Source organism: Cuculus canorus, chromosome 20, assembly GCF_017976375.1.
Source record: "Cuculus canorus isolate bCucCan1 chromosome 20, bCucCan1.pri, whole genome shotgun sequence".
Classification (NCBI taxonomy): Eukaryota; Metazoa; Chordata; class Aves; order Cuculiformes; family Cuculidae; genus Cuculus; species Cuculus canorus.
Genome location: NC_071420.1, coordinates 10,162,568 through 10,184,773, shown reverse-complemented (window position 1 = coordinate 10,184,773; position 22,206 = coordinate 10,162,568). Strand labels below are relative to the sequence as shown.

Genomic DNA, 22,206 nt, shown 5'->3' with positions numbered 1-22,206 from the left:
TTTAGTTCATATAATTCATCCTTGCTCAGAGGTACTCCAGCAACTGCTTGCTAACCCTTCTGACACAGCTGCATCCATCCTTTTTCTACACACAGATAAGATCTCTAAGACATTTCGTGTTTATTTATCTATTCCATGGCTCCAGAAAGTTGCTCTGTCTCTTTAGCGCATACCCATGGGAAGCGATACGTGTCCTCGCAGGCAGGCAGAGGTTGGAGGCAGCAGTCCCACAGGCAGCAGCGCTCTAGTTTCGCTGCCCTTCAGCACAAGGGAACCGCAAGAGCTTCATGGGAGCAAGAGGGAAAAAATCATAATGCTCAGTGATGCAGAACCTCCATCTGTAACAGCACAAGTTGTCAGTCTATATGTATTAGAAAAAACAACTAGTTAATTAATTTTCTCAAGAAAATATGATTTTCCAGGGCTTTTACAGGGTCTGGCATTATTGAAGCTCCCCTCCTACAACAGACGCACTGGCTGCTGTGCCAGGGAATGCAGAACGCGCTCTGTTTGCACACAAGGGCCCATCTGTTCCATCTCTCACAACTGGATCCAAGAGCTCTGCTATTTTTATTTGTATTGCCATACCCACAGGAATGTCTTTATCCGATGCCATGGACAAGCACATCTGAAAAAGGACACTGTCATCATCATTACTCAACCATTTTTTGCACTCTCCCTCTCAGAAGCTGAACTCTGGCCAGCCAGCAAACACTGAGGACAGAAACACTGAGGCATTTATCATCAGGCTTCAGCCCAGTTTGTCCACTGCCATCCGCATGGAGCACCCGATAACGGAAGCGCTTGAGGTTTCAAAGCATAAGGCTTAATCTTTCTATTTTATAACCTCACCACAGAACAGAATAACTGAATTAAAAGACAGCGAGAAGCAGAGAGTCTGCTGACCCAGAGCAAGTGTTGTGACATGGGGAGACTTATTCTCCATCTCCTTGTGTATCAAGGATTAAATCACATCCCTAGGTGACATTTCACCAATGCCTTAGCTTTCAGCTCTGAAATGAAACGAACTCACAGTGTCCCATAACACCCCTGCTACCTTTGATTTCAGACTAATATTCTGGGCACTGTGAGAGATGGTCACTGCTGCTTTAGGACCCAAAAGACCTTGGAGATAGCTTCCCAGCCATCTGAAGCCATTATCCATAACAAACTGCCTTCAGCTAAAGGCAAGAGGCTACCACACTGAAAGCCAAGATTTCATTTACTAGTTATTGTAAGACAGCTAGAGAACAGCAAACAATAAAACAGCTTTGCTTTTGGATTCCCTTTTTGGGTGTCTTCCAGTTCACCCAGCGCCCAAGCCCCGTTTTCATGCCAGAGTCAGAGTCAATCCTGACTGAGCCAGCATCACTTCTCACCTCTCCCTTCTCAACGGGTTGTCTGGCAAGTATAAAATACCCCGGTTTGGTAACTGTTTTGACTTAGGCAATATCCTGCCTTCTGCCTCTCCTTTACATCAAGGCCAGCGAAGCTGAGCGAGTTTTTTGATTCCTTCCTTGAGCAGCGCGGACACTGCTGGTTTAGTAATATCCGACTGCAAATGTTTCCACACGGGGCAAGCACACTGCATCCCACCAGCGTACGTTAATTCTGAATGCACAGGCGCTCCAGAGCTACCCTGTGGTGTAGCTGGGCAGCAGGACTTGCTCCTTTCCCCACCGTGAGGTTAAGATCTTTTCACAAGCAGATGAAACGAGCTCCAACCTGTGACCAGCATGCGTCATCCCTGCATCCTTGACCATTCATCCAGCTGCAGCTTGGGCAGGGACTGGCCACCGCCCACCTGAGGCAGTGGGAACAAGGTGGCCCAGGGCTCGGGTGCCTTGCAATAGGGCTCAGGACAACAACCTGCACCTGAACCCAAGCACCCTGAGGCTGTACATCAGTCAGGTTCCAAGCAGATCCATCTGGCTACACTGGGACCAGCACTAAGGGGAGAGAGAGAGACCGATGCTGAAGCCAGCCCGAAGACCACAGTCACACAAATCAAACACTCGCCCCTCAGTTTACACCCCTCTCTAACTGGCCACACAGGACTATACAAGAATGAATTAGTTGGTATTTCTGAAATGCATAATTCTCCAAGTGCTCTGTAAAAATAAAAGTTTTTATTGAAGCTTAACTTACCTATTTTACCATTCAATCAAAAGGCAAAACGGCTAAGGAAGCATTGCCTTGTTACGTCTCCAACAGTTCAGACAGTTAAAGTGGGGTCTTTAAAACAATATATTAAAATAAATCCTTCTGAAAGAAATCGTTAAACCCCTACCATAGACACAAATCATTTTAATGGCACAGAATTAATTATGTTGTAAAGCGTCCTATGTTTTACATTTCTGTTTACACTCTGCAGCATTACCACGTGCAAATCTGAAGTGCATCGTACCAACACACGTATGCTACCAAAAAAAACCCCAAACCCCAAAGATTCTGACATTAACAACACAGTCCATGGAAAAGACTGGGTTGTGATGAGCACCGCACAAGAGGAATAGTTGCAGAGCAGAGAGTGGAACAAGTGCAGACTTGTCAAACGCTGCTCAGTGAGAGCTCCAAAACCTCTACAAGACGCACATTCAGAGCGAAGGGGGAAGATTCATGTGCAACCCCACCAACAACAGGTAAAACACATCCCTGGAGAGAGGGGTAAACATCAGCTCCTAAAAACTCCAAAAATCCTGATACTAATAAAATGAATGGTCAGAAGTTCCACAAGCAGCTTAAGCATTCCACGTGAATTTATGTTCAGCCTTAAGCACCTTACTGCTGTCTTGACATGCTGAGAATCTACAGCTCCTGCTATGCAGCCCAAAGATACTGGAGACTGAAGGGATCTTCTAGTCTTGCCTTCTGCACCACCAAGACTTTCCTGGAAAGAGGGTGGGAAGAAGAAGACTTCTAAACATTAGAGCCACTCAGTCCAGGGTACAAGAAACTGTCGACCTGAACCACTTTAAACATAAAGGAGTGCCTTTGCCTTTCCTGCCAAACACTGATGCCACTTTACCAATGTCTGGCCTGAGTATCCCCTCCTTATTCTGGGCCTGGCTATCACACTCAGAGTTCTGGGTGCAGATCTAGTAATCTCCAGTTAAAAACAAATGAAAGTATAAAACCCTAGCAATACAAAGCAATAGGATATCACAGATGTGAAAAATGCTTCTGGTATAGGAGAAATTAAATAAAGTAGGACTCTTCACCACGGCAAGAAGGCAGATGAGCTCAGAGGACGTGAGAACTCTGCAATGCTGAACAATGACAAGAAAAAGCAAGATACCATTACTCACTGCACCTCCTCAGAAGTCAGGAGCGCCTATAAAGTGACCGGATAGGAAGTTTACAACTTGTTAGAAGACAAAAGGAAGGGGGCCCATAGTCTTTCCCCAAAGCCACACTACTGGTAGTGCTGGGGGAGGTGGTCCTTTGGCTTGGCCCAGTTTGGAAGCTATGCAGTCACACAACCAGACGACCGTCAAGGAGGACAAGCCCTTGCCGGCCACTGTGCATGTGATTCTGCGGCTTCTCCACTCTCCCCTCGCTGCCATGATGGCTTTTTCTCAGCCACGGTGCCCAGCTCAGTTGTGTGCAGCTGTCAGCACCTCCCACAGAGCCTAAACGTCCTTTGCAAAGTACTTCCACTGGAATAAAGTGTTTAATTCGGGCATCTTGAGAAATGGTCTTCTCCACATCATGCAGTTAAGAGTCCACTTCTTAGCAGAACCATAGAGGGACCACAAAGCCACTCAAAGTCCCCGCACAGTGCAGCACAAAGGGGCGAGAAGCTGAGAAACAACATGACCACGTGATATCTAAGGCAGTGGAACACTCACTCTCCCCATCACTCTGCCAGCTTGACTTGAAATACTTTCCTCTCTGCAATGGTTCAATGAACTTCTATTATATATATTACTTAAAACATACAAAACTTTTAAAACAGGCCACGAGACTTCTGCTAAACTTCCTGGATTTGCTGTTCTTGGTGAAGAATGGAAGCTAAAAGGAGCTGAGTTTTGACTTACAGAAAAAGAAATGCTATTAAAAAAGCAGCAGGGGACAATAATTGTGTAGAGCAAAGTTGTTTCAGGAGCATTAATGCCCCGAGGTGGCTGTGAGCAGCCTTTTCTCACCTACTAGTCACTTCTTAATTTCCAACTTAGTTCAGAGATCCTGCCAAATTCCCAACGGGTGCCACAAACTCAACATATGGCTCCAGTGAAATGCAACTACCCACAGGGCAGGGAAGTTTTCATCTCGTTGCACTCAGGTATTGGAAGAAAAAAAGATTTCAGGCCAAGACAACCAGAGAGACACTGTTCTTACATAATATTTATCACTATGCAGGGTACACAAAGAAAACTTTTTAGTACCTTGTGTGAATAAATGAACAAATCTTCCTCTCTACCTAAACTGAAGATAAGGAGGAATTTCTTTACTGAAAGGGTTGTCAAGCACTGGCAGAGGCTGCCTGTGGAGGTGGGAGAGTCACCATACCTGGAGGTGTTTAAAAGACAAGCAGACGTTGTACTTGGGGACACGGCCTAGTGGTGGATCACCAAAATCATTCTGTGATCCACCCAGACAAGTTTGTCTTGGTCGGAAGCTCAGACCAACCTGTCCTTTCCTTCTGCCTATCAAGATACCATAATACTTTACATGCAGGAGCAGAGTATCTGTCCATTTTGGAGTATGCAAGAGGTCCATTCACCACAGTTTCTTGCAAAGCATGTGCCCAACACAGGTCCTGGATATCTAAATTACCTTGGAGATGATGTAAATCAAGTTAAGATACAAACACAGCTGCTGATCACAAAGCAGCACTGGTGGGGCACAGCCAGCCCTCAGCAACCAAGCGAGTGCTGGCACTCTAAACAAGTTATAAAACCACCAGCACTGGTAAATTCTCTTTTACTGTATAAATTCATGCATTTCAATGTCTGGTACGACCTGTGGTCATTCTGATCTGCGTATACATTACACTGACTACAAACCAAAGGAAACGACCACAGTAGAGATGCGGCAACAAGTCATAAGCACGTGTGCTTGTGTCACTTACTCCAGCCGCACGGACAGCACTGGCCTTCCAGACACTGATGTTGTTTTATAGAGTTAAACTTCTACTAAGATGGTACCAGACCCAAACCAGACACATAAAGGGAGCCCACATTAAAGAATACGGCCACCAACCATATACCCACCCATCCAGTGTTCATTCGGTGGCACACGCGTACATATGAGACTACGTGTATCCTGGCTACCAAACTAGAAGCCCGTAAAGATAGAAGCAAATGCATCTCACCACCCATCTGATGCTCCAACCTATCTACTGGGGGATCTCCAGACGTGCTGTGCCCTTAGGCAGCTCTCTGTGAGGACATTCCCAAACATCCTGTGCTCTTGAACATGATGCTCAAGAGCAAGACACACTGCTTCCCTTCTTGTTTAAGTGAAGCAACGAGGTAGATTTCCTACAAATGTTAAACTGTGATTAACATTCCCCCAAAGTCCTGTTGAATCTTGTCATCTACCAAATGCCTTCGCACTGAGCTTCGCCGCTCCACCCCAGCTGCAACGCCAACAGAAATCTTTCTAGTACAAAGGAGACTTTTGAAGGACAAACAGCATTTCTTCAGCTCTGAGTTCCTCATCCCTCTGTCAGGTGAGTGTCAGGAGAGAGCGCAGCCAGGGGAGCACTGACGCAGATACTTCAACATTATATAAATAAATAAAGAGCCCACTTTCTACTCCAGTCGCTCCCCCCTTTCTTAAAGTAGGTCACTCTGCCTGCTATGGAAATCAGTTCATCTTCAAAGCAGGTTTGCTTGTCTTCTTCTCTATCTATCTCCTTAATATAAGACATGTGCAAAGCATTGTAAGAGCAAAGGCTAATTTCAGACTAATTTGATTTATTCCTGGCACGGGAATAAATATGAAACCATATTTGCCTGTCAAAAAAAACTGAACCGTGAAAAACGAACAAAAGCTTGCCAGGTATCTGCCATACAGTTAGTTCTGAATTTCGTACATAGCTACAAGTCCAAGTCCCAGGCAGGTAACACAATGCAAATGAAATACAAAGGGTCTTCATGGCCTAGGAAGGGAAAGAAAAAGAAGGGAAAAAAAATCTCTTGAATTAGACTCTAAAAGCTCAAGGGACAGATGTGAAAGCAGCCCTGTTCATACCAATTTCAGCTTGAAAATTAGGCCCTACCTTTTCATTTCTTTAACCTAACACACAGTCTTCCAATTCTGTCAAGCAATAAAGCACAGAATAGAAGCCTGATCCTAACCCCGCTGAAGTCCCTGAACGCAACACAGTGTGCACCTGTCATGATGAAAGCAAGTTCCTTGGGTTTTTCCTATCCCTCCTGTATGAAGGGATGCCAGCAGGATCCACTCATCAGAAGGATTTACAACCCAGGCTACAGGGTTTCGAACACTACCAGCGGTTTCAGCTGTCCCCGTTTAGACTCATAGAAAATATTCAATGTTGATCAAACCAAGCAGCTTCTTCTAATTCCAGCCCAGATCACGGAGCACAGCAGGGACCGCAGCGGGGGAGCAGAGCAGAGCATTCCCCCGGGATGCACGGCACCCGCAGACGGCAGGGACGAACGCTGTCGCTCAGCTCCGTTAGAAAGCTCCGGGTACTGAGTGTGCAAACTGCATGAAATGCAGTGAAAGGCATGAAAAGAAATTCTAGTTCTCACAGAAGGCCAATACTGAAAAGGTTTTATGTAACAACATCCAAAAACACAAGGCAAAGAAAATGAAGCACAAGAATTCCATTATTACTTGAAAGTGCCCATCAGCGGGTTTGGTTTTGGTTTTCCTTTTTTAAAAAAAGGAGGGGGAAAATGGCATTTTAAAATTCAGGTATAAAGGGATCTCCCAAGACTGGGAAACCATTCGCCTTATGCACCTCTGCAGATAATCATGTGGTACAAGACCCTGACACAGCACACTCAGCAAAGTTCTCCTAACTCACAATTGTGCAACTTCAGCCTGTTCTTTTGCTCCATTGATCCAGTCAGAAGACTCCTAGATCAGCTTTTTTTCCCCAGCTTCTTGAGTTTTAAATCCTACGGTTTTAAGCCAAGCCTCAGCATGGAGGTGTGAGAACTGCAAAGGAAGGGGCAGGCAAAAAAGAAAAAACACCAAGTGCTTTTTAACTTGCGGAGGAAAGAGAGTGAGGCTGCAGGTCTGACTCTTAACAGCAGCAGCATTTTGCCTTCTAGTCAGCAGATATGGAGCCTATAGCTAAGAAGCAAGAAATAAGCCCAGTAAATATGTAATCACCTCAGGTCTGTGCGGGAAGAGCTGCTGCTGGCTGGCAAAGTTCAGCACGAGAAGGACCTGCAGCACATCCTACCCTGGGCACCACAGTCTGTTCTTCAAGTCAGAGGGAATAATGCCACAGGATGGGGAGTAAAAAGATTATATTCAAAGCTTTCATTTATGTTAAAGCTTCCTTAAGAGTTCAAGGACCTGGTTCCAGACCCACTGCACCAGATCGTCAAGCATTGCCCGTATTCTGGGACTTGCTTATAAGTAGAGTCTACTTCTTCTTTTGGCAGGACGCCCCTGCCAAAAACTAAGGGTTAAAAAAACATAATTGCAATAGCCCTAGAGGCTTATGAATTTAGAAAGAGCATCATTAATATTAATAGATATCTTTTTATAGCAGGAAGGAATATGGAAAACAAGCCAGCACTGTGCCTTAAGCCCTAGAATCAACGGGGAATTTTGGCAGCACACACTGGGGAAGACAGGAACGGCTGTCAGTTCACAGCTGGAGTTGCCTCTGATGAAGGTGATTGAAAAATGGGATTAAGAAAAAAAGGAAAAAAAAAAGAAATAACAGGTAAAATTCTGGTAAAATGAAATGCAAGCAGGAGAGATAACTGAGTTCAAAGGTTTTCTTTTCCTGGAGAGCATCTAAATTGTTCCAAGTTGCATATTTCCCCCTTTTCCTTCAAGTATAGCCCTGTCTTTCCAACTTACAATTTACAAAATCATAGAATGGCTCAGGTTGGAGGGGACCTTCAAGCCCATCCAGTTCCACCCCCTGTCCCGGGCAGGGACACCTCCCACTGGATCAGGGGCTCCAAGCCCCATCCAACCTGGCCTGGAACCCCTCCAAGGATGGAGCAGCCACCACTGCTCTGGGCAACCTGGGCCAATGCCTCCTCACCCTCACAGAAAAACATTTCTTCCTAATATCTCATCTAAATCTCCCTTCTTTCAGCTTAAAACTATTTCCAAGTTCCTTTTTTATTACCACTTTTCTTGCCTTCCTCGTTCTTTGGTTTGCAGGGAGATTCACCCAACTGTAAGGCCTCAATAACATCCGTGGGGCCTTAAACTACTTCACATGGTCCCATTACAATGGTCCTTCAGAGCAATAAAATGGTCCATTAAAAAAGCACCCTGCCTTTTTCTTTCCCATAAGCCACTCGCAAAGCTTGCAAAGCTGTTGCCCAGGCGGCTACCTTGCAAATCACCACTCTTCCCCCATTATAAATTGCTGGAATATCTTAATAATAATAAGAAGAGACAAGTAGGGCAGGAACTTCGGATAATAAAACTGCTCCACACCAAGCGTCCCTGGGTAATGCCCTTGCTGACTCAGCATGAGTTTAAACCACAAAGAAATCCTTGCTGAAAATACATGTGTTCAAGCTATTTCTGCTTCCGCTGGGGATCTGTATATCAAAAACCTTCTAATGAAGAACAGGCTGAGGTGAGCACTTAAGGCCAACCTGTAAAAATCACAAATAGTGCTTGATTCTCAGGCATAAATAAAATAAAAAGGCAACAGCAGTTAGCTTGAAACTAGGACAGCTGCAGCATTTAAAACACCTACTACAAATGAGAACTACTTAGGCACATCATAATTAGTAAATGGCAAATATTAGGAGTTATGGGAAAAGAGATCGTTAAAACAGATTTTAATAGCCCAGCATTTCATACATTCAGATGTGAGAATCCAGTCAGTACACACTTTAAGCATTAAGCGTACATTAAGAAGCGAACTGCTTCATTTCTAGAGTTGTAAAAACAAAGGTTAAATATCTGCTTCAGCATAAACCCCATAATTTTTCCACAGTGACTGTACTAGTTTGCTTTACACAGCTAATAATACCTGCCCCGGCTTTATACCCACACATCTTCTGACGTCTTTCTGTAGCTCTTTAATCATCAAGCCAGCAAAAATGCCCAAGAACCACATCTGGCATTAAGGTTTTGGGAAGCAACCTATCTTTCTAGTTATACCTCATTTATATAAAACGGTGATTTGAAAATAACACTGTTTTTGCAGACAGCCATTTTCTCACTATTTGGAACAAAACCACCAAGCAACTGCACTGCATTCAAATGTTCCTGTAGGAAAAGAGAGGTGCCCACAGGTTCCCCGCTCCCTGGAGACACTGCTCCCTACCTGGACACCTCATCCCAATGTCCCCTCTTCCCACTGATTCCCATGTTACCCACCCATGCCAACCTACTCATCTCCTCCCTTCTCTGCTCCTGTGGTTTCTCAGCCCCATTTTTGGGAGCTGCCAATTCAGTCCCTTCACTCTTTTTCCCATTCTACCAGCTTTAGTCCCTCTGTGGGAACAATGCTACATGCTTTTCCAATGCATTTCCAAACACATCTGGAGCAGTTTGCTGGCATTAAAGATAAACAAGATCTTGACAATATCCGATCATCTGAAAAGCTGAGGAGGGGTTCTTTATCAAGGAGTGAAGGGATAGGACAAAGGGGAACTGGTTTAAGCCAAAAGAGGGGAGATGGAGATGAGATCATAGAACGAAATGCTCTCCTGAGAGGGTGGGAAGGCCCTGGAACAGGTTGCCCAGGGAAGTGGTGGCTGCCCCGTTCCTGGCGGTGTTCAGCGCCAGGTTAGATGGGGCTTGGAGCAACCTGATCCAGCGGGAGGTGTCCCTGCCCCCATGCCAGGGGGGTAGGACTGGATGGGCTTTAAGGTCCCTTCCAATTCAAACCACTCCACAATTCTACTATCTCAACCTAACTGGAAAATTCATAAACAAATTAAAGAAGTTTCTCAAGATGGGCAGCCTCAGAAGAAGGTGTGACCAGAGGTGTGTACACCTGGGTCTACAGCATTGGAGGGAATTACTTTCTTTGGACACCCAACGCCGGTAACTGTAATTGGAACTGGGTATTTTTGGATATGCAGTTCTGGTAATTACAATAAAAGCCAGACATTCAAGCATATTCCAGGATTTTCCCAGCAGCTGCACAAAGAGCATAAATTATGCTGAATGCCTCAAATTGGGATGCAATGTTGAAGTTTTATTCTTTTCCTTTCATTGCCTCTTTCCTCATGGTAGCCTGGCAGCCAGTTATAATTTGCAAGGTTTGATGCTGTTCTATGGGATCAAACAGGCAGCATCAGTAGGGAGGAAAACTTGTGGAAGGACCAGAGCATTAATTAGTATTTGGAAGTTGAGCAACTTCCTGAGAAAAGACTGCTAAAAGTGTAAAATCCTATTTTACTGTCTAACCCCTTTGATGTCCGTGCAGAACAGCTATTAGCCTCCCACTTACTGATTCAGCGCTTGATCCAAAGACAACCGAAGTCAATATGACCTGACCCTAGTAACACCTTCCATGTAAGACATTGTAAAATCCAGTAACTACCTTTAGACGCTCCTGACAGGGGCAGATTTCTAAATGAAAGCTGTCTACACACCCATAAATCATCTGCACCATCCAGCCGTCATAGTGTCCCTTCATCTCATAAGCACTAATCGAACAGCATCACGTTTGAACCGTCCCCCTTCACGTCAGAGAAAGCAGCTCACTCATCCCAAGTCCATTAGGTTCATTATTCATTTATTTCTCCAAATACTGCAGTTTTGCTACTGCATTCCACCTGCAGAGCTTAAAAACCAGCTATGTCCCTTTGGGCACTGCACACGGCAGCAGTCACAGCTGCCTCATCCAACTAGGACCTGCCCCACCACCAGCATCGGCTTGTCCCCCATAACTCAGAGGGGCGAGGCCCCTGGAGGGAGAAACCCTGAGGAAGCACACATATCGAACTGCTGCCTGCCCCCTCCCCAGCCCTCAAGGCCAACAAGGACCCTCCGGCTGCAGGATTTAGCTCAGCAAGTTGCTCCTGGAGGAACCACTGCCCTACCTTCTGCTCTGACCATTCCTGCCATCCTCCCTCTTGCACATCTGTTTGCTCTATTACCTCATTTTCTTACACATCTCCCCTTCAACCTATTTGACACATAATTAATATAGATTTAAACCAACATTAGCTTTAAATCCCAAAGCCACAGGGAATTAATGCAATATTAGATCTAATTCTGCCCCCATCTTCTGCCTCATTCTGCCGCGTGATTTATCTCACTAAATGATAAGCCGTTCGGGAATGGCCTGTTTCCCACTGCTTTATAGCACCAAATCTATGGGACATGAAACAGCCACGGCCACTAGGCAGGGTCTTAATGTGAGTGAGTGGTAATTGCTTAATTAAGGCTACATCCCAGCCATTTGTTATGGGAAGGAATAGGAAATGAGGCAAACACTTCTCCTATTCTTTCTCACTTTTGTGTTCCTACCTCTTTATTCTGAATATTTTCAAGTCTACCACTTCTTTTCTTTGTTCTCATCCCATGCCACCCATGTAACCCCTTCATCCCTCTGCCCTTGAGCCACTTGCTCAGCAACACCTGTGGAAACTTGAACCTCTAGTCTACTGTTTTCTAATACTATTCTAAGTGACTTGTCCAGGACCACACAAAAAACTGGAGGAAAACAGAGCCCTACCCTTCCCTACGGAATGCCAGGAGCCTCTGTGGTGACCCCGGTCTCTCTTGATTACACGAATAATGCAAACTGCAATTCCACATTACGGCGTTTGGTCTACACTTAGCAAAGAGCAAATCACAACACGGCCCCAGCCTTGACTATAGGTTTAAACAAGTATAATGGCTATTATTGTTATTGTCTTGTCAGTGCAAATATGAAAAACTGAAATAAAATCTAGCAGAATAGGGGTTTTATGTTCCAATCTATTTAAAGCATTCAGTGTTCCAGGGCATTTCGCAAAAGGAGGCACACAATAAAAGCACACAAAGGTCAACACAAATTATTTTAAACCAAATAATGGAATATAAGCAAGCTTTAAAATATCATTAAATGTTTTTTCACTTTTTGTTTCCCTCCTCTTTTGCTCTGTGTTTTTAGAGTCTGGTCAAGCAATTGTTTTGGAAAATTTTGTAGCAATTTGGTGCAAACATGAGCGCTCTGATGATTTAATTTAAAGTGTAATGTAGGCAAAGACCCAGAAAGAAATTCTAATTCTTGCATCTAAAAATTAACCTTCTCTCTCTGATTTTATGCTCTGAGAAGACGCACAACCACGGTGGGCCCATACGTGGCCCCAAGCACCATACAAGCAAATGAAGATTAGAAGAAAGATTAAATAAATTCTGACAACCATCAGGTAAGAGACATTGCTTGACTCTCTCACGCTCTCTGCAGCGTGAGGGAACACCCAAAGAAGCACAGTCAAGGCACCGTTGGTGTCTCTCAATCCACTGTTGACTTTGCTCTTGTAATGTTCTTCTGCTTCCTGTATCTCATCAGCGCGCAGACACGCCAAGGAAAAGCAGTTTGGATTTCCATTGCCCACAAACACAAAGAAGGCCCCACTGTTGCATAGAGGAGTTGGGAGAAAAGAAAATCCTTTAAGCCATTGGGGTGCTGGGGAACAGAGTCAGGGACACCAAAGGTGCTCAAGGGCCCAGGTGGCACGCAGCAGAACCTGGAGCCCAGCTCTTCTGCCTTCCCACCTTCTCCTGATGGACTCCAGAGAACTGCTGGCACTGGGCAATCCCGCTTCAAACCACGGGAAGGAATACAAGACGTTTCCAGTTACACCTACATTGAGGGTACTAAATGGAATAGAATCATAGAATTGTTTGGGCGGAAAAGATCTTTGAGATCATCAAGTCCAACCATACCTGTCCACTACTAAACCAGATCCCTGAGCACTTCATCTACCCACCTTTTAAACCTCTCCAGGCATGGAGACTCCACCACCTCCCTGGGCAGCCTTTGCCAGTGCCTGAGAACCCTTTCGGTGAAGAAATTTTTCCTGATGTCTAATCTGAATCTCCCCTCGTGCAACTTGAGGCCATAAGGAAGAGGGACCAAGGATTCCCATTCCTTCCTCAGCATCAAGCGCTGACACATCACACAGTTGGTTTTCTGTGCTAAAATTAAGAATTCAGGTGCAACAAGGCATGCCAGCTGTGCAGGAAGAAAAAGTGATTTACTGTCTATGTGACAGCCCCAGCTTTTAAGAGATGTTTCCTTTTCCCGAGCAGCACAAAGAGAGGTGCTCTTACACAACAGCCAACGTTGGACAATCTGGGAAGATCCCTATTTTTGAAAAAATCCACTTCCCAAGAGTTATCATATTACAGATCCAGTGAAGCTGTAGGTATTTCCTGTTCCAGGACTGAACAAGTGTTGTAATACAGCAGTTAGCCTTTAGCATCGCTGTCTGGGGCATCAGGTATCAGAGAATCACAGGGAGAGAATCCCTGGGAGGGCAGTATCCTAGGAACTCATTACACAGTGAGAGGCACGCGAGCACAGATCATCAGGTTTTTAAAAAGGAAAAGGCAAACCATGACTTTTATGCAATTCACTCTCCATTTTGGGGAATTGTCTGTCTTTTTTAGATAACTTCACGTCTCCCCAGTGACATAAGCATCAAAGCCCTAAGACTGCATCAGAAGCACGGTGTGGAACTGCTCCGTGACAACAGAGCGAGGCTCAGCAGGGCACTCTCCCTGCACGTCATGTTTTACGTAGGGCTCTCACTACATCATTACTGCATTATTTTTAGATAACCATCAGTGAATGCCAGAATATGGGTCGATAGTTCTTAGATTTATGGGCAGAATGAGCTACACCTGTAACAGTTAGAACGTAAAGAATTCAATTTGACAGTTTCTTGAAGAAATTTGACCACGGGGATTGGGAGCCAGAAAATACAGTTGCTAGTGCTCCCAAAACCATTTAGGAAAAATGATATTTTACCGCTAGGATACATTACCAGAGTTGAATAAATCACTGCTGTTGACTCTCGGCAAGGTCAATACCACACATATTCAGTTTGAACAGCTCTTTGCACACTTCGATAAGGATAGCTTACCAAAAAAAGGTCTCCCCTCTAGGTTTAATATTTTGACACGTGCAACATCCTCAGGTGTGTCTGTAGGAGCTGGGAACTGCCAGCCCGCCGTAACATCTGGACCAGATTGTTCAGTGTTAGATAAAGATTAGTGGCGTAAATCACAAAGTGTGTAAAGCCTTTTTAATTACCTGAGAAGGCTCATTTCTATTTTCTTTTGTGCTATGCCTTATTAACAGGTAGATTTGCTCACAGGCTGCACGAAGCATTTTCTTATTAGAAACGCATGCACTTTCTACCAGGAGAGAAGTAAGGAGGGAACATGATGGCCAAGAGCAGACCAGAAGGACTCCTCAAAATCCAAGCACATTGACAGTGTATTTCTAGAGTCGACTTTGTTTGTGTCTGTCCTCCCTGATCAAAGCGAAAGATCTCCAAGACGGCAAGCATGGGACTCGGTCCTCTCAGCAATGCCTGCTGCCATGCGAAAGGCCTCGGGTGTTCAAAGATGCCACACGAGCCCAGCAGATGTGACACTCCACCGACGGCTGAGTCGTGCCCTTCTGGAGTGGCAGCTGGAAGCCAAGCAGGATGCCTTTGGGCACTGAAATGTCACTAGCTGCCTATGGTTAGCCAAATGCATCCAATTCCAAAAGTCTCTTACTGGAGAGACGATAGTACATCGCTGATCCAGACTGAGACTTGGAAATAGTACTGTAATTCACAGAATTACAGCAAGTCTTTTTTTTGTATCCTCAGAAGAGTATTCCTAAAGCCTGCCTAACTAATTTGACAGCATAAATCTAACGTACTTCTGTAAATGTTACCACTGAAGTAAGGTTCTGTTTCTCCATTCAGGAAGACCTGAATTAATATGCAAGAATAAAATACCATCGTTGTCACTGTTTTCTAGTCATTGCTGTTGCATCTCATGAATCCTGTGTTGTCTCTGCATGATAAATGTGTTAGTGGCTTATTACTCATTCGTTGCCAATAACAGTGAATATTCAGATGATGATGCCAAGCAACTATTGAAAACAAAAATTATCTACCAGTTCCTAGTCAGCGGGGTTGTAAACTAAATGTCACAATAACGTCTAAGCTTCCAGATGCTTCCTAAAAGACTATCTGAAACCTCATCTTTTAACTCTATTATTTATCTAGGAAGTATTTTTTCTATTCATTCTTCGATTGATATCAGACCCAATGTCCATGAGCCTGGTAAGAATAATTCACAGACAGCAGCTCTCAGGTGCCACGAAGTTTATTCTGAGAACTTGTAAAAATATGTGCTGAATCTGGATAATGTGCATTATTCCTGAAGGGGAATATGGCAGCCAGACCTGTTAGGTATATAATAAATAGTAAAGCTGCAATCAAGCAGCCGTTAAAGGCTACGCAAAATAATAGTTCCTAGTTTAGGAACATCATGGAAGCGAGGCAGACAGAGAAACAGCATCTCAGATTCTGTGTGATAACCATCATCATTTCTTATATCAAAGGATTTCACCCAGCTAGGCTTTGTTCGTACGATAAGCTATTTTATTTCATTAACGTGATTAAAGTTTGGGCCCTTCTGCCTACAAATAGCATTTCCCTGCTGTCCATTATTTGCATGTAGTGGCTTATCTTAATTAGAGAATTTCTTAGCACTTTAGTTAATGTATTGCCTACCTGTTAAAATCTTACTATTGCTAGTCTGTGGGTGTAACACTGTTACACACTACTAAACGGCTGATAGACCGCTATTAATCTGCCTTATTTACATCTATAATTTCTGTACTCAGTAGCTAGCTAAGTTTGTAATGTACTTAGAGGATGATAAGTGTTACAGAAGATAAGCATTATCTTATCCTTATGGGAAGTAAATCCACGTATCTCTAAAGTGCTTTAAGTTAATTAAGTGCCACTTTACAAGGGGGGGTAGCAAGATCATGCAAAAGGCTGTGTCGCAGAATCAGCCTCAATGTCCATCTGCAACACTCAAAGTCCATTTCCTAACTGGATAAGCAGACGAGAGCCCGATCTGTGTGCAGGGAGGCTGCTGCCACGCACTTGTTCATATCTTAGCATGTGCAAACAATTCCATGTGCAAAAGCACAGATGCGAGCTTGTTTAAAAAACAAACATAGGCTTATTTAACCACCAAGGAATTTAAAGATCCTTTTCAACTTTTAACATTTGGTTAAGCAGCAGTTTACTCGCTGTGCACTTCTTCAGCATGAATGGATAAACCCTCTCTGCTCACCCACTTGCTGCCCAGCTTCAGTGGTTCTTCATCGCCAGCTTCTCAATTACAATTTGCAAATAGCTTTTGTTCTCCCTGATCTTACACATAATCTGTTGCGAGTTTACAAAGTAAAATTTAAAAGATGATCTTAGGATGAGTCAGCAGTGCCCTTTCACAATGTTTTCTTCTTACGAATATTTAGCTTGAAGCAAAGAATGGGTTTTTTTTCACACTATGTGAAAGGCATCACATCAATCCTACCTTATTGGCTTCCAAGCAGCTGAGAGCTTATGATATTTGGCTATTGTTGTTCACCAACCAAAAAGCAATAGAGAGGGAGTTTATAGCCTTCACTCTCCTTGGAGTCTTTAATTCCAGATGTCTGTTGAAGAGGCACAAGGAGGTGTTTACACCGGCCCACCTGGGGGTACCTGGGTGGAAGGTTCCTTAGACCAGCAGAACAGAAGCATATGTTTAAGGCACCCAGCTACAGTAGACACAGGCGATAGCTTCCTCACAAGCAAACTAGCGGTTTATTTACAGCACTTTCCCTGCTATAATTCTTATTCTCAGACTAGGAGCACTATTTAATGCCTAAACTATTTATATATTGACTTCAGGGAACATGATTTAGACTTCAGGGTTTAGACCAAGGGATTGCACACTGTTGGGCAGCAGCAGACTCAGAAGGATAGAGACAAAACGCAACACACAAAATCAAAACCCAGCTGTTTCCTCCTACCTGGGATGAACACTGAACGCTGGTGCAGCCTTAGCACTCTGCACACTTACAGAAACCTGCTTATGGACCCTACACATCCCACCAGCCTCCCAGTGCCCCAGCAGCAGATGTCCAACCTCTCAATGTTTATTGCCTTGGGCAGGCACTGCTGAAAGAATGCACCTCCTCTCTCCTTCTGGAGAGGGGGTGAACGGACGCTGCACTGCCGTGAACATCTCCCTTTCCTACACCCAGAGTGGGATCAGGCACAACTTCACAAGGAGAAAGGCAGGCAGAGGAGGGTAATGCAAGAGTTCAAAGAAGAAGAAACGCAGCTAGACAAAAGCTACCTGGGCAGTTCCCTCAAGGCCACTTCTTGTAGGAGTGGACACAGGCAGCTCCTCACCATGCAATAGACACAGGCCCCACTGCACTGAGAGGAGCCTTAGGGTGGGCAAAATCCTTGTATGTCGTTTCACGAGGCAAACCGCAGCCTCCCTCAAGTCACATCGCTCATCCTTTAGGTCCTTTTGATGTTAAAAGGTTGGCCTATCATTGTAGTCTCAGGATCCTACAAACACACTGTTTCCCAAACCCTGGAGGGAAAGAGTCATATAAATCAAAGTATTTTCCCAGCTGTCTGGGATGCCCATGGTTGTGGCAGAAGCTAAATGCCCTTTCTAAGTCTTTGTTCACTCCAGCTCCTCCCTAGCGAACTAGTTTGGCACGTAAGCCCAGAAACCCTCTCTTTGTAAACACAGACCAACTGAAAAGTTCATTTGTGTGAATCTCCATAAAGTAGGAGATAATCTGGATGACAATTTTTGCTTATGTAAATGTCAGCACTAAAAAAATTAGGTTTGGATCAAAAAGTTGTGGCTAGTACCCAGCGTAAAACACACACATTCCTTTCAAGCCTTCATTAGTGTTCTTTGAACATCTGCTGAACAGGAAAATTCCATCCATAAAAGTGACTACAGAAATTAAAAATGCTCTGGACCCTCCGAAAAACGAATGCACGTACAAACGCCTCCATTTCAAAGGGCACACTTGGACTTTGCGACTGTGGTAGCCATCCACTTAGAGACCCCCAAAACACAACGGAAAAGCAAAAAGTAAAACCCCCAAGACTGGTGCAGTGAACTAAGGAGCAATAATAAACTTGGAAAGAACAAAGCACATTAACAGTTCTCAATCGGTTTCAGGATAAAAGAAGACTTAATAGAAAAATATGGACAATCCCAAGTCTTCTCACAGATACTTCACGAATTACAAAGAAGAAAAATCTAAGCCAGGGCACCGGCTGCCGTGGTGACTCCCCAGTCCCATTCAGCATCCCCAAGGCACCCTTTCAACCACCCTCGGAAACGAACAGTCCATGGCTGACAGGATGGAACTTTGTGCCACTCAACTCCAGCTAACAGTGCCTGGAGACCAGCAACGGGCATCAGCGGGAGAGCGAGGAGTCACTCTAGGAGGCAAACTGAGCCCCGTTTGGGACAGCTCTTCTTGCACAGAGCGCAGTAAGAGGGTGCCTGGTGTTCTTTCCAGAATGGCACTGCAGAGAAACATCATTCATTAGGAATGACGGTGTAAAATTTACAGACCCTTTACCAGACCCAAGGCAGTGTCGTTCAGTTTGTTTTCAAGGCCAACATTTTCTGAAAATAAATAAATATACATACAGAAAAAAATGAGGGTTGCCATATCAGAGAGGGATGTTATTTCCAATATGCTCGACACTATGTGAGTCAAAAAACAAAAACACGGCAACAGTACGATCAGACTGCTCATTTGATCTTTACAGAATGGAGCTTTTTAAGAGATTCAGCTCTTTAAAAATGGCTTCAACACTGAAATCCTGCCAAGAAAAAAAGAAATACATATATAGCTGATTGTACCCAAACAGTGTTTCAGTTTCTCTCTTTGGCCAAACGCTTCCCAATGCTCCCGGAGGTGTAGGATTTCCACATGCTACGCTACGTTCTAACATCTCGCACGTGCTAAAGCACAGGTGAGATTCAAAACAGAGCATGACCCTATGCAACAGAGAGAGAATTCTCTCAGCGGATGTGTTTCGGAGGGAGCTTGTTGGCGAGCATATGGTGGGGTTTGTTAAGCGCTTCTTGCCAGCATGCAACCTCCCTATCCTAAAGCAAAAAAAAGAAGTCAACGCACTTCAAGTGAGCGTACTAACAGTTCAGCCTGAGGTACTCTGCCAGCGCCCAGAAGGAAAGCTAGATCAGGCACAGAACTCTCCTGGCAGGGAAGCTGGTGGAGCTGCCTCCGCACCCTCGGTCCTACAAACTCAGCACACCCAACTGTTTCCTTTCAGAGCTGGGGGTGGTGAGGCACTGGAGGTTTCACATGCCCCCCTTCCCATCTTGCTCTAAACCCATGTCTTGCTGAAACACAACATGCAGACATCGCTTACAGCACAGCGCACACTGTACTTTTCTAAAAATCCATGTACCAAATATATACTTGACCCAAAGTTACATAAGTGCTATGCCAGAGCTATTTTTTAGCACGACTCATCAGCGTTGCCATAAATCACCCCAAGGATGCAGAGGCCAGACAAGATGTCATATTAAGGTGCTCAGCTTTCTGCCTGCCCTAAGAAAACATTTGTGATATGGGCAACACATCTATTCTCTCTCTGCCTCCCTTGGTCTTCCGGTGCACAACTGCTCTGCAGCACTGAGCAGGTGCCTTTACTACACCATAAACGCGCTCCGAGTGCCCACAGCACCCTACAGAGGAATCAGCACATTCAGAGCGGTCCGTATGCTCCGGGCTGCTGTTACAAGTACCAGTTAAGCTCCTAAAGCAGCCCCCAGAGCACATCGAAGAAGGGAGTCCCACTTTAATCTCCACAGAAAGAGGTCAACAACTTATAATTGCAGCTCTCTGTATTTGCAAGAATGGTAGACAGCATCATGATTATTTGTCCGATACCAAGGTCCTAGTGTGAGGTCTCCTGTCTCCAACTGCAGCTACTGCCCCTTTTAAAACAATGGCATAAATCTTCTCAGAAACTTCTGCCCTACAGATATGCACACGCAGCCAGTTTCACAGTTTGATTGTAAATAACATCCAGCTTTCTGCCTCATTCCTCGTTATTCTTTTGGTTCACCCCGTTTGTCGCCCAATGGTGCTGCTTCAACCCCTTGCAGTGCAAGGCATTTTCACAGGTAGGACAGGTTTTTCATGCAAGTGTATAAAGTAGCAACATAAATACCGCTTTCTTGCTCAGCCGAGCGCTTCTCCTTTTGTACAGCGCCTTCCCACAACCACAAACACTGACTGAGGGAAGGAACGGGCATCAGGAAAGACACATTGCATTCCTGCACCTGTCTCACATCCTCGGTGCACAAGTGTAATTGGCAACATCTCTGATTCCGTGCAGAGACAGAGCACGCCAGCTTTTGGTTCAACACAGCACAGAATCGTTCAGTAGTTTCGTATTCAAAACTCAAGAGAGGGAATCACACTGTTGTTGCCAAAAACATTAACTCTGCTAATTCTGGTACACAAAAACTTGCAGTCATTAAAGCAACAGAGGCTGGAAGCAATAAACAGGACTCTTGATTGAGATTACATTCCCAGTCATGAATCCACAGGGAGTAATTTCAATAAAGATTCGCTTCCCCGTCAGTGTTTTAATTAGACACCTCACCTAGGCTTCTTACTTCTTTACAACATGTTTCTCTATCCCGCATGGTGTCTTTGAAACTCCCATTCTACATCTCGGAACTACTGAACCTGGTGAGATTTTAATAGAAATCCCTTCGATACGCTATAAAGAGAAGCATTACTTGAGATTTTTCATTAGCAGCTGTCAATGCTGAGCCATAGGAAATACCGAATAGTTTGCTTAACTTAAACTGCATTTTGCTTCCTGACCTTCTGCGCTCAAATGATGCAGCGTATTTTAGCCGTTTCAAAACTCCCTTCCAAAGAAAGAGCTCTGTAGTAGTAAAAGCCATCCCCTCAATCAATAGACAGTTCCAGCCTGCGCTCGCCACCCAACACCCTTCTCAGCTGATACAGGAATCACGACGCTGTAATTTCCTGACCGATGCCATAAACCTGAAAGGCAGCGTTATGTTATTACGCTTCACTCCCATCCTGTGCAAAGCACCCTGAGCTTTAAAAGCAAACAGAACTAAGAAATCAGAGACTAAATTCATCCGGTGTCGCGGCCGTTTGCACGACAACACAGGGAAAAGCGTGGCTGCACCACGCAAACTTGACACGCGCCCGCTCTTCGCCTCGGCTCCCATCTCTACAAGGTTTCTCCATCCCGCACGGTGCGTTTCAAAGTCCCGTTCAACATCTCAGCTCTGCAATCGGTGAGATGTTCTGCGGGATGGAGAAAGGACCGTTCCTACCGTTCAGCTGCCGGTAGACGATGTCTTCCAGGAGGGAGAGCCTCTTCAGCACGGCATCCTGGATGGAGCCGATGCCGCGGGCGGTCAAGTTGGCCACTTCTGCCCTGGGATGGATGTCACGGAAGGAATCTCCGCTCTTGGCCGTGATGGGTCTGCACTTGGCCAGGAAAAGGACGAAGCCGGCCACGGCGATCAAGTTTAACACCAGCAGGACTTTGACTCTCCTCAAAGAAGCCATCAAACTTCCCCGAGGGGGCAGAGCGCCGCCGGCGGGGTTAGAGCATGGCGGGGAGCGCGGCCGGGAGGAGCGCCCCGGGCTACGGCCCCGCGCGGGGGGACACGGGGCCGCCCGCCCCGCCGCTCGCCCGCAACTTCATCGCGGCTGCGGGGAGCCCTGCGGCAGCGCCGCCACCGCGGCTGCCTCCGCCCGCCGTGCGGGGGGCGGCGCTGCTGCTGCTGCTGCGCGCACGGGGCATGCCCCGAGCCCCGCCGCACACCGGGGTGCGGGAGGAGCGCGGAGAGCGGCTGCGGGGCTGCGGCCGGGGGGGAGCAACGGGGCGGGGGGAGCGGCTGCGGGAGGAGCAACTCCCGTGGGGGAGAGGCGGGAGGAGAGGGGATGGCGGGAAGGTGGGGGCGATGGGGCAGCGGGGAACG

The 22,206-nt window shown here is 45.5% G+C and overlaps 1 protein-coding gene across 1 annotated transcript in view; it reads right to left on the bottom strand.

The window, feature by feature from the left end:
* GALNT17 (polypeptide N-acetylgalactosaminyltransferase 17) overlaps positions 1–21,962 on the bottom strand; it is a 220,469-nt gene extending 198,507 nt beyond the window's left edge. The window contains exon 1 of the mRNA XM_009567029.2: positions 21,553–21,962. Coding sequence (XP_009565324.1) covers positions 21,553–21,790 — 238 coding nt within the window. The 5' untranslated portion in view covers positions 21,791–21,962. The remainder of the gene's footprint in view (positions 1–21,552) is intronic.
* Between the last annotated feature and the right edge of the window lie 244 nt (positions 21,963–22,206).